Here is a 17,476-nt window from a genome sequence, read left to right as displayed (position 1 = left end):
TTTGATATGTTGAAATATCCTTGCATCCCAGAGATAAACCTCACTTAATCATGGTGAATGCTCTTTTTCATATACTGAATTCAGATTGCTAGTATTTTATTGAGACATTTTTCATCTGTATTCATCAGAGATCTGGCCTGTAGTTTTTTGGTAGTGTCTTTTTCGAGCTTTGCTATCAGTGGAATTCTGGCCTTGTAAAATGAGTTTGGGAATGTTACTTCTTTATATTTTGGAATAGTTTGAGAAAGTTTAACATGAGTTTTTTTAAATGTTTGGTAAAATTGGCCTTTGAAGCCGTCTGGTCTTGGGCTTTTCTTTTCTGAGAGTTTTTGATTACTGATTGAGTCTCCTTACTCTAATAATTGATCTATTCAGATTTTCTACTTCTTTCTGATTTAGTCTTAGTATGTTGCATGTTTCTAAGAATTTTTCCATTTCTCTAGATTGTCCAGTTTCTTGGCACACATTTGTTTATAGTAGCCTCCTATGATCCTTTGTATTTCTGTGGTATCAGTTGAAATGTCTCATTTTTCCTTGGTTAGTGTAGCTAAAGGTTTGCTAATATCTATTTGAAGAACCAACTCTTAGTTTTGTTAATCATTTCTATTGTTTTCCTATTCTCTTTCATTTATTTCTGCTCTAATCTTTATTATTTCTTTCCTCTTCTAACTTTGGGGTCATTTCTTCATTTTCTAGTGCCTCGAGGCATAGAGTTAGGTTGTTTGAGATCTTTTTTGTTTCATAATGTAGGCGTTAATTGCTGTGGACATCCCTCTTAGAACTGCTTTTACTGCATCCTTTAAGTTTTGGTATATTGTGTTTCTGTTTTTGTTTGTCTCAAGATACCTTTTTTATTTCCCCTTTAATTTCTTTTTAGATGCTGTAGTTGTGATTATTTTTACTACATTTGCTTTTTAACTTTTAAACTAGAGTTGTAAGTGAATAATGCACCACTATTACCATATTACAGAATGTAACTTTTACTATATATTTACCATTGTCAGTGAGTTTTTACAGTACCTTATGTTTTTATGATGTTACCTCTTTTTTTTTTTCACTCAAAGTACTCTCTTTAGCATATTTTTTGTGAGGCAAGTGTACTGATGATGAACTCCCCCAGCTTTTGTTTGTTCAGGAATGTCCTTTATTTCTCCTTCATTTCTGATGAATAGCTTTGCTGGTTATAGCATTCTTAATTGACAGGTCTTTTTTAATATTTTGAATACAGTCATGCACCACTAATAGTAGGGATAGATTCTGAGAAATGTATCAGGCGATTTTGTCTTTGTGGGAAGTTATATAGTATACTTATACAAATCCAGATGGTATGGTCTACTGTATACCTAGGTTATTATAATATAGCCTATTTCTCCTAGGCTATGAGCCTGTACAGCATGTTCTTATACTGTAGGCAATTGTAACATCATGGTATTTGTGTATCTAAACAAATCTGAACATAAAAGAGGTACATTTAGATAATAAACTGTGCGTGTATGCTATGCATGTTGGAGCAGGGGAAGACTGGAAAAAGGCACCATGGGAAGGGATAGTAGATGTTTGGAGGAGGGAGGGAGGCAGAATTGAAAAAGATACAGAGAGATAGCTCAAAATGAGAAATAAGAGGCTGAAGAGAAAGAGAGAGGGCAAGAGAGGGAAGGAGGAGGGGGAGAGAGAAAGGGGACTGGGAGGAAAGAGATAAAGGAAGAGAAGCGAGTATGTGCACACATGTGTGGGGAGTGGCTCCAGACTCCCCCACCCACTCCTCTTGCTCCCTTGTCAACTCCTACCCCTGGCAAAGTCAGGTCCATGGATACACAGTGGGTGGACAGCATGCTGAGCCTCTTCACATATTTAAACCTCCTAGATCCAGCAGTAAATTCAACATCATTGTTGGATCCAGCCTTTACTTTCAACATTGTAAACTAACTTTTTGCTTATAATCCATTATAATCTTTTGGGACCACCGTTGTTAATGCAATGTCATTGACCTAAATGTTAGGCAGTGCATGACTGTATATCATTCCCATTTTCTCCTGTCCTGAATGGTTCAGTTGAGAAATCTACTGATAGTCTTAATGGGGTTATTGTATGTGATTTCTCTTTTCTCTTGCTGTTTTTCAAAATTCTTTGACTTTTGACAGTTTAATTATAATTTGTTACAGTGTAACCCTATTTGAGTTCAACATATTTGAGGTCCATGGATTTGGATGTCTAGTTCTCCCCCCAGGTTTGGAAAATTTCTATTATTTCTTTAACTATATTTTCTGTCTCTTTTTCTTTCTCCTTCTGTAATTACCAAAATAGAGATATCGTTTCTCTTGATTATGGCCCATAAGTCACATAGGTTTTCTATAATCTTTTTTTTTTTCTTTTTGCTTCTCTGATGAGATAATTTAAATTGGCCTGTTAGATCACTGCCTTTTTTCTGCATGGTCAAGTCTGTTGTCAAAGCTATTGAATTCTACAATTCATTCATATTTTTCAGCCCTAGGATTTCTTTGTTGAACTTGTCTTTTTGTTCCTGCATTGTTTTCCTAATTTCTTTTAGTTAAGTCTGTGTGTTCTTGTAGTGCTTTAAACTTAAGATGATTGCTCTAAATTTTTTGTGTGATATTTTATAGATCTTTTCTTCATTAGTTTCCTTTGAAGTTGTCATTTTTACCAGATTTTCTTGATCTTTGATTCTCTTTGTTGGTATCTTTGTATTCAAGTAAGTGGTCTCCTCTTCCAGCCTTTACAGGTTCACTTTGGCAGAGAAAGTTCTTAACAAGCTCATTTTGGTTTTCTAGCCATGTCTACCAGTAACATGTGGGGCTTGCTATAAGGGTATGCTGTCATGTACCATATAACTTTTCAGTCAACAGTGGACCGCATATATAGTGGTGGTCCCATAAGATTATGAAGTAGCTGAAAAATTCCTATTGCATAGTGACATCATAGCCATTGCAATATAGCACAGTTATTATTCACCTGGTTATAGAAATGCTGGTATAAATATACTCTGCTTCTAAATCATATAAAACTAACACAATTATGTATAGTACATACTACTTGATGATAATACTTGACCATGTTACTGGTTTATATATTTACTATACTTTTTAATTGTTATTTTACAGTGTTCTCTACTCAAAAAAAAGTTTGCTGTAAAACAGTATACCTTGTTACACTGGCAGCAACCTCATACATCTCGTGTTCATATCTCTTGATCGCATAATTTTCTCTTATACTTGATTTAATCTCATGTTCTATGAATTTTGTGTAGTGTTAGTGTACAGTGTTTATTGATTTACCATAATATATAGCAGTGTTCTAGGCCTTCACATTCATTCACTGACTCACCCAGAGCATCTTCCAGTCCTGCAAGCTTTATGGTAAGTGCCTCATACAGGTGTGTGCCTCATACAGGTGTACCACTTTGCATCTTTTATGCTGTATTTTTTACTGTACTTTTTCTTGCTTTAGATAAACAAATACCATCGTGTTACAATTGCTTATAATATTCAGTATAGTAACATACTATAAAGGTTTATAGCCTAGATATGTAATAAGCTATACCATCTAGGTTTATATAAGTATATTCTGTGATGTTCGCACAACAACAGAATTGCCTAACACATTTCTCAGAACATATCCCCATTGTTAAGCAGCACCTATTACTTGGAGCAAGACCAGTGCCCAAACTCTGAAGTCTGAGTATAGTTGGACATTTATCTAGCTTGGTTACCTGTAGGAAGGGCTCCATGGTTCTTTGGTCAGGCTTACTAGACAGTCAGGACTGAATATTACACTTAGCTTCTCTGCCCTGGAAGGGCAGCAAGACAGACCCCAAGGCCTGCTCACCTTGTTTGGGGACCTGAATCAAGCAAGACTGTGCGCTGAATTCTCTGGACAAATGGGGCCATCTGTTTTGTTCCATAGATAGGGAGACCCACAGGTTGTGCTCACTGTTCAGTTGCCGCTTTAGGCAGTGCTCTAGTTAGGTTCCCTGGTCAGAGAAGCTGAAAGCTGTATTATTCAGCAATGTGAGGGGCTACAAAATATTTCCCTGCCTAGGCATAATGGGAGAACCAGCTCAAGTGCTGGTAAGGCTCTTTATTTGTGGTCTTTACTCAAGCCAACCAGTACTCCAAGATTGCTGCCTGAACAGGCCACACTGGCTTTGCTCCGTAGACTATCATTTTTGCCATGGGCACAGAGAATGAAGGCTATTAGTTATTCTAAAAACTCAAGATACCTTTGGTAACAAGAAGCCTCTTATATACATTTTTTTTATATATATATAAAGATGTGGTAAACATTCTTACTTAAGACTACTTGTTAAAAATTACTTATTTCCTTGTTCTCATAGTTTTTCGTTTACTTCATAACTCAATTTTAGATTACAAAACTCTTAGAAGAATTGAGAGAGGCCAAAGAAAGCCATACACCAGAGATGAAACATTTCATGGGCTTAGAAAAGAAAATTAAACAGATGGAAATGAGACATAAACAAAGAGAGCAGGAACTTCAACAGGTAAAGTGGTAAATCACATTTACATATTTATATAGTTCTTCACTTTTAAGTACCTCCAGTTTGCTAAGGTTTTGTCGTTCTTAGCAAAACTTCTTAAAGTGTTTCCATTATATATTGATATTTGTAAAATAAATATATACCTTTTAAGAGGAAGACTAAATCTCAAATATTGAAGATTGGTTTACCTTACATCCGAAGAAATAAAGATACAACTTATATCATGTTCATAATGATTGATGGTACCTAAAAAGTCCATTTCAATAAAAGTTTGTAAGAAATATAGTTACATTAAAATGTGATCATTTAAATTATTATGTGCCTAATACTAGTAATAATTACCGTACTTAATTATAAACAGGTAAATTAATAGAAATCAAAAATGACAAAAGTAAGGACACGATATGTTTTTAGGCATGAGCCTCGGTGCTGATATTTAGTTTGCTTAGAATGGAACAACAAAATATCAAACTGGGTGGATTAAAAACTAATTTTCTCATTTTCTGGTGAGACTCTGATGCCTCTTCTTATAAAGACACTAATCCAATCCATCTAAAATGTTCAGGCCCCTACTCTTGATACTTCATTTTACCTTAATTAGTTCCTTGCTCAAAATACAGCCACATTGTGGCTTAAGGCTTTAACATTTGAAGAGGGAAGCATACAAGGTCCACTCTAAAACAGTGTAACTTTATATATCCCTTGAAAACAAAAAATACCATCATTCAAAACTTCATAGAGAAACCTTAGCTCGATTTAGTCATATCAAGATTCCAGCTTTTTATCTCTATCAGAACTACAAAATGTGAATTGGAGAACAAAGAGATTAATGAAATTTATTTCTCATTCTTACTCATCCTTATTTGTGGACTTCTTTTAAACACATTGTACACCAAGAAGCCATTTATCCATAATAGAATTAATGGATCCCCATTTCACCAGAGCCTACCCCATGTGTCACTTTTTAATGCCTGTCCTAGGAAACGGTTGTAAGTTGTTAAATATGTTTAACATTTTCCTCCTCACTTATTACCTGTACACACTGTATGATAGCCTTATGGCAGCTGATAATTTGGAGTCTTGTTGTAAATAAATGTGATTAACGTATGTACATATATTAAAAAATCGTGTATACATTATTTTAGTATGGTTTGTAAATTTTGACTGTTTTATTTACTAAAGGAGAAATATAGTAGGATTTTTAGGACATCCTTGATTTATAGAGGTGACGGATTTCACTTTCACATACAGCGTGGTAAAATGATAAATTAAGATATCATCAAGATGGCAGCATTAGTCACTCCAACTTCAGTCTGCCTCACAAGACTAACTAGCAACCATCCTTAAAATCTAAGAACACAGAAATGAGGCTAAAGTACCCATTTGGACCACAGAGTGCATTAAGGAGGGTAAGAGCAACGCTCATACTCTGACAGCATCACCCCTCCCCCAGGCTGGCACAATGTGCACCATGAGGCTCCCTGGAGCCTACAGCATCTACAGTGAAAAAAGAGCCCAAGGTGAACATCCAGCTTGCCCACAATTGTGGGTTGTTTCCAAGAGGCCCACGTGGGTCTCACCTCATACGGATTTCAGAGTGAATCTGTAGGGCTCAAGCCCTGGAGATCATATTGTGACAAGAAAGGGTGGCAGAGCTTACAGCAACCAGCACTGACGCCTTGATAGACTGAATTTTCCTCCGAACCAGTGCCCAAGTAGAGATACTAACCAACAGTTGTGTTCATTTGCAGAATCAAGGTATGAGGTCAGGGCCTCGCCCTGCCCCCCCCCCCCCAAAAGATTCCAATAGCAGTCAAAAAAAAAAAAAAAAACAACAAAATAGTTTCCAAGAGACTTACCCAAGGATACTACTGCCAACCTGTCCAAAACCCCAAGCTGAATTGAGTGGCAAACAACTCTCTCTGCCAAAGTAAACCTCCTAAAAAGGAGATCACTTACTCAAATGCACAGATATGAACACAAAGGATCATGGGAATTAGGTAACCATGACACCACCAAAGGAAACTAATAAAGCTCTAATAACGGATCTTAAAGAACTAGAGCTCTATGAACTCGCAGACAAAAAAATTCAGAAGAGTCCTCTTAAAGAAGTTGGAACTAGACGAACACAGAGTCATCTAAACAAAATAAGAAAATACATAGGCAAAACACAAGTTCAACAAAAATAGACACCATCAAAATAAATTGTACACCTGAAAAAAACAAAGGACAGAACTAAAGAATCAAGAGGTTCAACAGTAGACTTGACCTAGCAGAAGCATCAGTGAACCAGAAAATAGATCATTTGAAATTATCTTGTCATAGGAGATAAAAGAATGAAATTTAGAATTTGAGACACAATTAGAAAAAATAATGTCTCCATTTTGAAAACTCCAGAAGAAGAAAAAGGAAAATGGAAAGTATACTTAAAGCAATAATGGCTAAAACTTACTGGGGAGAGATAACAGACATTCAAATCATGAGGCCTGAAGGACCCTAAATAGAACCTAAAAGGTCTACACCAAGACACATTATAAATAAGTCTTCAAGTCAAAGACAAGATCCATTTCAAGATTGCAACATAGGAATTTCCTGAATTCATCTCCCATAGACACACTACATCTACAGCTACATATGGAACAATTTCCTCTCAGGGGGGAAATGAAAAACTAGCTGAACAACTCCTGTGCATCAGGTGAACAAGGAAAAAACCGATATCAAAGTGTGTAGGAGAGGCCGAGACACAACCTTATTATAATCTCCCCACCTCCATTGCAGTGACCCACAATCAATAGGGAGCTCAAATCCCCCAAGCTTTTCCATGATGAGGAGAGTTTGAACCCCACATTGGGTACTTAAACAAACAAAAAAAAAGACCTGTACCTGAGATATGAGCCCCCAAAATATCTAGCTTTGAAGGCAATGGGGCTTGTGTCCATGAGACCCACAATGTTATAGTGAACTGAGAAACAGCTCTTCAAGAAAAGAGCTAATTTATACACCTACCCCAGGGCTTAATGCAGAGGCAGCTGACTAGAAAGTGCCCAGGCTTTTTGTGAAAGAGGTTTATTTGCTTATCTTGAAGCATTGACCTGAGGAGCAGGCATCTAATACAACACACATCAAGGAGCCTACTGAAATATTTTCTGGGGACGGAGGCTAGTGGGAGGCTGGCACTCTCCCTTTTGCCTTGCTACAGCTTGCCAGCATCTCCTGGAAAGGAGCTTGTACCCTCATTTGGCACCTCAGTTTTCCTGGCTGACAGCCAAGGAATCATCTCTAGGTTGCTTGGATCTGGTGGCCAGCAGGACTTACACTTGAAGTCCCACAAGACAGTATATATTTGCATACTTTAAAATCTGCTGCCTGAGGGTCTAGATTTCATTCAACCTAAATCTAGGTGCTAAGGTCCTCACCTTAAGATATATACAGATCTTGACATACTCTTAATTAATGGGAGACACTGAAAATAGAATAGGCTGCTCAGACAATTACAAATAGAACTAAGAACTAGGGAAGATAGTGCAAGGTTGAATAATAGTTTCATCTACTACACTCCTTCCTTCAAGACTGGGAGAGGTGGCTATTTTATCTAATGCATAGAAACTAACAGAATTTTTAAAAATGAAGAAACAAGAAAATAGATTCCAAAAGAAAGAATGAGTTAAACACCAGAAAAGGGTCTTTATGAAACAAATAAATGATTTTTCTGAACAAAGTGAAAACTACAACAAAGAGGTAGAAATTATAAGAAAATACCAAATAGTTTGTAACTTCTAAAGACTACAGTAACGGCACTGAAAAATACAATAGAGTTGTTCAATAGTAGACTGCATGAAGCAGAAGAAAAGATCAGTGAACTCATAGAGTAGTGAAAATCATCCAATCAGAGCAACAAAAAATAAGAAAAAAAAGTTAAGATAGCTTAAGGGACTTACAGAATACCATCAAACAGGAGTCCCAGAAGGAGAAAGAGAAAAAGCAGAAAACAATTTGAAGAATAATGGCTGAAAACTTTTATAACCTGGAACAAAACAGCATCCAGATCCAGGATGCCCAGAGTTCCAAATAAGAAACACCCAAAGACCCACAACAAAGCACATTATAATTACCAAAATCTAAAGACAATGAAAGAAAAAAGCAGCAAGAGTAAAAGAGCCTGGTATATTATACAAGGAACCTTCTTAAGACCATTACCAGATTTGTCAGCAGAAACTGTGCAGTCCAGAAGGGAACAACAGCATGATATATTTAAAGTGCTGAAAGAAAAAACTTCCAACCAGAATACTCTACCCACCAAAGCTGTCATTCACAATTGAAGGAGAGATAAAAGAAGTTTTCCAGACAAACAAAAGCTAAAGGAGTTAATCACCACTAGACTAGCCTCACAAGAAATGTTAAAGGGATGTCTTTAAGCTGAAACAAAAGGGTGCTAATCAGTAACAGGACATCTGAAAGTATAAATCTCACCGGTAAAGGTAAATATATGCTAATATTCAGAGTCGTCTCATGTTGTAAAGATAGTGGGCTAATCATTTATAAATCTAATATAAAGGTTAAAAGGTAAATGTAATCAAAATAGAACTAATAATTTCAGGGCTGCACAAGATGAAAAGATACAAATTGTGACATCAAAAACATAAAATAGAAATAAAAATGTAGAACTTTAGAATACATTCGACTTAAGTTGTTATCAACTTAAACTGTTAAAAATGAAAGTTGTCTTATGTAAGTAAGCTTTATGGTAACCATGAAGCAAAAACTTCTAGTAGAAACACAAAAGATAAAGGAATCTAAGCTTACCACCTAGAGCCCAGAAATAAACCTACGCCTATATGGTCAATTAATCTGTGACAAAGGAGCAATATACACTGGGGTAAAGACAGTCTCTTCAATTAAATGTTGAGAAAACTGGACAGATAAATGCAAAAGAATGAAACTGGATTACTTCCTTATTTTTATACAAGAATAAACTCAAAATAAATTAAAGACTTAAGTACTTCTAAAAGATAACATAGGCAGTAAACTCTGACATTGCTTAGTATTTTTTTTTTTTTTTTTGGATATGTCTCCGTGAGCAAGAGAAACAAAGGAAAAGATAAATGTGATGTCATCAAACTAAAAAGCCCTGCATAGCAAAGGAAACCATCAGCAAAACAAAAAGGCAGCCTGCTAAGTGGGAGAAGACATTTGCAATGATATATCTGATTAGAGGTTAATATCCAAAAACATAAAAAACTCATATAACTTAACACCAAAAGCAAACAATCTAATTAAGAAATAGGCAGAGAATCTGAATAGACATTTCTCCAAAGAGGGCATACAGATGGCCAATAGACATATGAATGAGATGCTCAATATCTCTAATCATCAGAGAAATGCAAATTAAAACTACATGAATATTATAATAAAGCTAGTCATAATCTTTTTGCTGGTAGGGTATCTTGTCTTCAATGTGTAAAAAATGCTACATCAGTGAAGTTCAGTAAAAAGAGGTGTGTCTGTATACCTCAACAAATTGGACAACCTAGAAGAAATAGATAAATTCCAAGAAACATAAAACTGACCAAGACTGAATCATTAAGAAACAGAAGATCTAAACAGACCAATTCCTAGTAAGGAGACTGAATCAGTAATCGAAACCTCCCAACAGAGAAAAGCCCAAGACCAGATGACTTCACTGGTGAATTCAGTCGAACTATTAAAAACCAATTAATGCCAGTCCTCAAAATTTTCCAAAGAGTGGAAGAGAACACTCCTAAACTCATTTAACGAGTCAAGCATTACTCTGATAACAAAGCCAGATAAGGGCACTGCAAGGAAACTGTAGGTCACTATCTCTGATGAATATAGGTGCAAAAAATTCTTAAAAACAAAACAAAACAAAAAAAAAAACCACTAAAATTATAAACCATAATTAAGTAGGATTCATCCCTGAGATTTGTAAAGATGGTTCATCATATGCACATGAATTAGTATGATATGTCATATTGATAGAATGAAAGATAAAAACATGATCATCAATAGATACAAAAAAGACAAAATTCAGAATCCATTCATGACAAAAACTCTTTAACAAATGAAGTACAGAAAGAATGTATTGCAACATAGTAAGGGCTATACATTACAAGCCAATAGCTAACATTATACTCAGTGGTGAAAGTTTGAAAATTTTTTCTCTAAGCTCAGGGACAAGACCGGGGTGCTCAGTGTCACCACACCTACAGTACTGGACTTCCAAACTACTGGAATTCCTAGCCAGAGCAGTCAGGCAAGAACAAGAAAGAAAAAACATCAGAATTGGAAATGAAGAAGTAAAATTGACTATGTTGATGGCATGATCTTATATATAGAAAATGTATATAAAGGCTTCACATAAAAATTGTTCATTAGTCAACAAATTCAGTAAAATTGCAGGGTATAAAAATCTATATACAAAATCTACTAGTGGAAAAAAAACACTAATTTTTTTATATACAAACAAATTATCTGAGTAAGAAAATCTTGTATGCAGTAGCATCAAAAACATTAAAATATTTGTTAGTCTATCTGAGGAAGTAAAATATCTGTATACTGAAAACTATAAGACATTGAAGAAAAATTAAAGATACATATAAATGGAAAGGTATCCTATATTCATAGATTGGGAGAATTAATGCAGATTTTCCACACTATCCAAAAGTAGACCGACCTGTGAAACCTTTGATAAGTTGAAATGGCATAAAAAGAAGCAATTACTTGTTAAATTTATATGTAAAAATTTTTACCAATCCCAAAACTAACCTACCTAGTCATGTAAAACCTAAAACAACACTAACATATAGTAACAGCATTGCCACTCTTACTTCATGCTGCATTTATAATAACTTACAAAACAGACATGGAACACTATTTTGCTTTTTTCATAAAAACAAAAATCTTTGCATTTCTTTTGGTTAGCCAGAACAGGTACTAATGTTGATCTCCCATAAAAGCAAAGTAGCATAGCACAAACTTTTGAGAAGCAGGAGATACGTGTATTATTAAAATGTCCAAAGCAATCTATAGATTCAGTATAATTCCTAACAAGATTCCATTGGCAGTTTTTACAGTACAGCCATGCTCTGCATAATGATATTTCAGTCAGTGACAGACTGCATATACTCTGGTTGTCTCGTAAGATTATACACATAGCCTAGGTGTGAAGTGGGCTGTTCCATCTAGGTTTGCATAAGTACACTCTATGATGTTCGTTCACCGAGTAACAAAAGTTGCCTAATGACACATTTCTCAGACAGTATCCCCATTGTTAAGTGACTCATGACTTAAAAAGAAAAATTCTAAAATGTGTATGGAACCACAAAAAACACCAACTAGCCAATCTCAACAAAAAAGAACAAAGTTGGAAGCATCACACTTATTAAATTTCAAACTATATTACAGAGCCATAGTAATCAAACCATTATGGTCTTGACATTGAAAAAAGACTGTGAACCAGTGGAACAGAATCAAGAGCCCAGAAATAAATTCTTGCATATACAGTCAACTAGTATTTGATAAGGAAGTCAAGAATACTTGATGGAGAAATGACATTTTAAATAAATAATTCTGTGTCAATTGTATATTCACATGCAAAAGAATAAAACTAGACCCATATCTTACACCACTCATAATGGATTTAAGGGCTTAAATAAAAAATAAGACCTAAAACCGTAAAACTCCTAAAAGAAAACATAGGGAAAAAACTCCTTTACATGGGTCTTGATAATTATTTTTTGATTATGGCACTTAAAGCATAAGCGACAAAATTAAAAGACAGCCTTATGAAGCGGGAGAAAATGTTTGGAAACCACATTATCTGTTAAGGGGTTAAAATCCAAAATGTACAAGAAACTTATAATTCAATGGCAAAAACAAAAAACAAAAAAAAAATCCAATTAAAAATGAGCAAAGTACCTGAATAGATATTCTTCCAAATAAGATATTTATATGGCCAACAGTTACATGAAAATGCTCAAGGTCATTAATTGTTAGGGAAATCCAAATCAAAAGCACAATGAGATGTCACCTCACATCTGTTGAATGGCTGTCCTCCAAAAAGACAAAAATAACAAGTGTTGGTAAGGATGTGGAGAAAAAGGAACTCTTGTTGGTGGAATATAAATTGGTGCAGCCACTATGGAAAACAGTATGGTAGTTCCTCAAAATATTAAAAATAGAATTACCATGTGATCCAACAGTTCCACTTTATATATCTGAAGGAAACAAAATCACTATACCAAAGAGAGATCTGTGCCTCATGTTCACTGCAACATTATGATAGCCAATACATGGAAACATAAATGTCTATCCGTGGATAAAGGATAAAGAAAATGTGTATATACCTATGGTGGAATAGCATTCAGCCATAGAAAAGAAAATCCTACTATTTGCAACAACATAGGTGGACCTTGAGGATATTTTGCCAAGTGAAGTAAATCAGACAGAAACAAATAATGTATGATCTCCGTTATATACGGACTCTAAAAAAAAACTCGTAGAAACAGAGATCAGATTGGTAATTGCCAGAGGAGGGGTGGTATGGGATAGATTGGTGAAGATGGTCAAAAGGTACAACATTCAGTATAAGTTCTGGTGATGTAATGTACAGCATGCTGGCTATAGTAACAATACTGGATTGTATATTTGAAAACTGCTAGGAAAGTAAACCTTAAATTTTCATCACAAGGACAAAATTTTGAAGCTATATGAGGCAGTAGATGTTAACTTACTGTAATTTTACCATCACATAATAAAATGATATGTGTGTGTATGTGTATCGAGTCAACCACCTTGTACACCTTAAACATACAATATTATATGTCAATAATATCTCAATATAACTGGAAAAAATGTTAAATGCCAAATTAATTCCACCATATAATAGCCATTTAAAATTTAAGTATAATGTTTTACTTAGAATTAAAAATTCATGTACCATTTGGTGTTCCCCTGAACTCAAGCACCTATTAACAATATTTCTGAAATGCTTTTATGTTAGAATTAAGAAGTTAACTCTATAGCAAGGCAGGGTTATTGATAAAAATTATATTGGAGATGTTCATTCAGCATATTCAATATTTAGAAATGTTATTGGTTTTGTTGCCCTCAGTAATCGTTTTTGTCTGTCTCTTTCTCTGGTTTGTAATGCTTGTGACTAATGATTCCCCTGTGGTACTGGAATGGGTCCTTCACTTCATAGCTGAAAAAATGGACCCACGTAAGCAAGGCAGTTTAATGTGGTGGTTAACAGCAGGGACTCTGGGGCCAGGCTGCCTAGGTGGGAATCCTGACTGCTTCAACGGGTTATGTGTTAGCCTTGACCAATTTTTTTTTTTTTTTTTACTTACCTGTGCCTCCATTTCCCTACCTATTAAGTGGGGATAAATATGTAGAATTCACCTTCTAGTGTGGTGGCAGGATTAAATAAGTTAACATGGATAAAATTCTCAAAACCAAGCCTGGCACATGACAGATGCTGCATGTGTGTACTTTTCTTATCATTTCTAGTGCTATAACATAATGACATATGTTGTATATTAAAACTATCTTGATTGCATCTCAGGTGCTGTTCTTAAGAGGAAGAGGTTTTTGGAGATGTTTGGATTCATACCAAGTTATTAGAAATTTCTGATGCAATATGGTACTCATATATTCACAGCTTAAAAAATAAAAACTTAGACTTTCTATCAGAACTAGATTCTAAATGTCCCACTTCTCACCCTCTTCACCTGCAAGCCTGTTCATTGACATAGTAGAGCCGGTTGGGTAGGGCTCCCTCTCCTCCCACTCCCCTCTGATACATAGGTCACCAGTTTACCATAGCCAGCATTGTCCCCCTTTAGCTCCTTGAGATTGTTAAGTGTTCTTCACCCCCACTATGAACTGTAACAGTAATATGGATTTTTATTTACAGATAATACAGCAAACACACCAGGTAGTAGAAACTGAGCAAAACAAAGAAATTGAGAAATGGAAAAGACTCGCACAGTTGAAGAATCGTGAGCTGGACAAGTTCCGCACAGAATTAGACTCAATATTAGATGTTCTCAGAGAGCTGCACCGGCAGGGGGTGGTTGTGCCAGTTCCTTTTGCAGATGAAGTAAACGCACCAGAGTATTACTAGACACTCAGAATTCCAGTGACCTCCTGGGAACGCCTGAAGATGGATGATGGCTGAGATTGTGCCACTGTCAGAAGGAAGCTTTTGGTAACAAGTGTTCCAGTATGTTGCCAGAAAGCAAACACAAAAGCAACATTTCAGAATAAATTGCCCTTAACCAATAAGAAACAGAAAAACTTTATGGTGTATTTTACTGAAAATCAGTAACTAGTCTTATTTAAAATAATTCGTGAACAAATCCCTTTATGCCAGGTGATTAATGTTAGATTTATTGTAAAAGTTCTCACATGCTAGATATGGAAGGAAAAGAAAATTGCACGTACTCTGTCATTGTTGACTTAAGTGTTCATTCTCAGTTCTTGGTGCAAAAAAACAGGTCCTCTTATGGAAATGCAAGAAGGAATATGAGAGCACAGTAGCTTGGACAGTGACATTGACGGTCACCTTAATAGAGCTACCACCGTCATTTTGATGAGAATTGTAACTTCTGTACAAGTAGACAGTGAACTCTTGTGTTCTCCCAGATTTCTTTTCCTAACTGTAAGTGCCTCATTTTTGTACCTGATACAGGTACAAAATATATTTCACAAGTACTCGGTGAATTTGATTTAGTCACTGTTTTAATCTTTCATGCTACATGTCTTAAATTCCAGTTCTTTTCTATAACTTAAGACTTTAAAACAATATTAACATTTTTACTTTCTCTATTAAAAAATAATATATGTCCATTAGAAAACTTAAAACATGCATAAAAGTAGCCAGATTGTTATTTTATTTTACAATTCCCATTTCCAAAAGCAGATAGTATATAAAATACTGGTAAGTTAAAGCTATAGCCAGTTTCTCTCAAATGTCCTAGCCCCGTTCTGTCCAGTACATATACAGTGTGAGCCACATGTAATTTCTGATTTTATTGTTGCCACATTTTAAAAGTTTTTTTTTTAATGAAATTAATTTTGGTAATTTATGTAATCTAATGTAGCCAGAATGTGAAACTTGAGTTTTACATTTTTTTTTTTCCGTACTAAGTCTCCAAATTCTGATATGTTTTACATTTACACATTTCAGTTTGGACTAGACACATTCTGTGTGCTCAATAACAACATGCCAATAAATGCAATTATAGAATAATAATGACAAAGTGAATACTTTATAAAGTACAGGTAAAATAGATCTTGGTGGAATTATGGGTAGCAAATGTGAAATGTGAAAATTAAAATATAAGAAATACAATTAATGTCTTAATGTCCAGCATTTTTGATGTCCTTTTCTTAAGAGAGTAGGAAAAAGCATTAATTATAGTTTGCTATTTTTTTATGTAAAATCTTATTTTAAGTTATAAACTATTTTGGTTATTATTTGAGTGTACTTTGTGTATTTTTTATCTGCAAGCCTATTAATTCATAGCTTCACCATCCCTTGTCCTTTTGGCTGATTCTATTAATGAACCATTCATTCAGGCACAAACGGCTGATTCTGAGACACAAGGAAGTACAATTATAGATGATTACTTAGAGCAAAAGTACATTCTATTTGATGAGAATTCTATATTTTTTGGAATAAGCTGTGCACATGACAGTTCTTCAGTTCTATTTACAGATTAAAGATCCATAAGTACTATAAGAACTATTACAACTAAAAACCTCAGGAACCATACATACTCTATTCCTTAGTCATTGCACTAAGGGTCCAGGGTGAGAACACAGAAAATGAGCTATCTGGAGTAGGATGTCTTTTATGAAGATCTAAGCTCCAGAAAATATCAATACTCTGCTGCCAGTTCCATCCTCTCTCAGTTTCATAAGGCACAGCCCTTCTCTTCAGAACCTTATCAGAATATGTGGCTTGTGGCAGACACCACTGCTTTTTTGTGGAGAACTTTGTGATCAGATGTACTACTACTTATGAGACCATAGCATTCTACAACTAGTTTCTGTCTACCCGTCGACCCTGGGAAATCCGGGTTTAGCATTAGGGTCCATTCCATATTGCAAAAACTCTAAATTTCTGTCAAATGCCTAAAACGTCGAAACCTTCCTCTTTCTCACCCATAATAGTAAGGACTCTAGGTAGGTCCAAGACCTACAGGCACATTAAATAACAGAGGTAATCTTACTCAGAATAAGATGGACACTTTGTAGTTATGTAGCCATTCAACGGCCATCATGCTTTAAAGAGCTCCTTAGCAGTGAATGGTAGGAAAAGTGAAGTTTGAATATTTTCTAATCCTTCCAAGTTACTAATCATTCTCTTTTAGTATTTGAATCATTAACAGCCTTTCTTTTCAGTTTCTATAGAAGAAATATACTCCTCAGCACCCTCTGCAGTTTGATAAAGGTAGATCCTAGCCCTAATTAACCTATTTGCTCCCCCTCAAGCTTAAACCGTAGTTGGTTTTTGCTGAAAGCTTCAATCACAACCACCCAAATAGTATAAATAGGAGGAAACGTATTATTCCCCACCTACACCTCCTTTATAGATTGTTGTAAAAAATAAATTTGAAAGTAGCGATCAGAGAAGTCTGTAGGAGGTAGAGAAGTATCGAGCTTCATTACTACAATAAAATGAGTTGTTAATAAATTCAGGAACAAGAGAAATGAACTAGACTTTGTGGAGAAGCAGATCAAAAAAAGAAAGAGGGCAAATGTACCAGGTGTGCATCCTTGGAGCACAAAAGTGAAGAGGCAGGAACACAACAGGAGTCTGGCCCAGTGGAGCTAGTGTCAGAGCCTGCCCTGCACTTGAACCTCTCCTGGTCACCTGCCAGTTGGTCTCACCTTAGGGTATTTATATTACAGTGAAAAAGATATGATGCAGAGGAC

At 35.3% G+C, this 17,476-nt stretch overlaps 1 protein-coding gene across 7 annotated transcripts in view; it reads left to right on the top strand.

Moving 5' to 3' along the window:
• Positions 1–16,012, top strand: part of CEP162 (centrosomal protein 162) — a 79,921-nt gene extending 63,909 nt beyond the window's left edge. For all 7 annotated transcript variants that reach the window (XM_016158102.2, XM_016158103.2, XM_016158105.2 and 4 more), the window contains 2 exons: positions 4,382–4,516; positions 14,448–16,012. In XM_016158102.2, the coding sequence (XP_016013588.2) occupies positions 4,382–4,516; positions 14,448–14,657 (345 nt within the window). In that variant the 3' untranslated portion in view covers positions 14,658–16,012. The remainder of the gene's footprint in view (positions 1–4,381; positions 4,517–14,447) is intronic.
• Positions 16,013–17,476: the final 1,464 nt, after the last annotated feature.

Source organism: Rousettus aegyptiacus, unplaced genomic scaffold (assembly GCF_014176215.1).
Source record: "Rousettus aegyptiacus isolate mRouAeg1 unplaced genomic scaffold, mRouAeg1.p scaffold_m13_p_1, whole genome shotgun sequence".
In the NCBI taxonomy this organism is placed as follows: Eukaryota; Metazoa; Chordata; class Mammalia; order Chiroptera; family Pteropodidae; genus Rousettus; species Rousettus aegyptiacus.
Note: the sequence above shows the minus strand (reverse complement) of the source record. Positions and strands in the feature narration are given on the sequence as shown.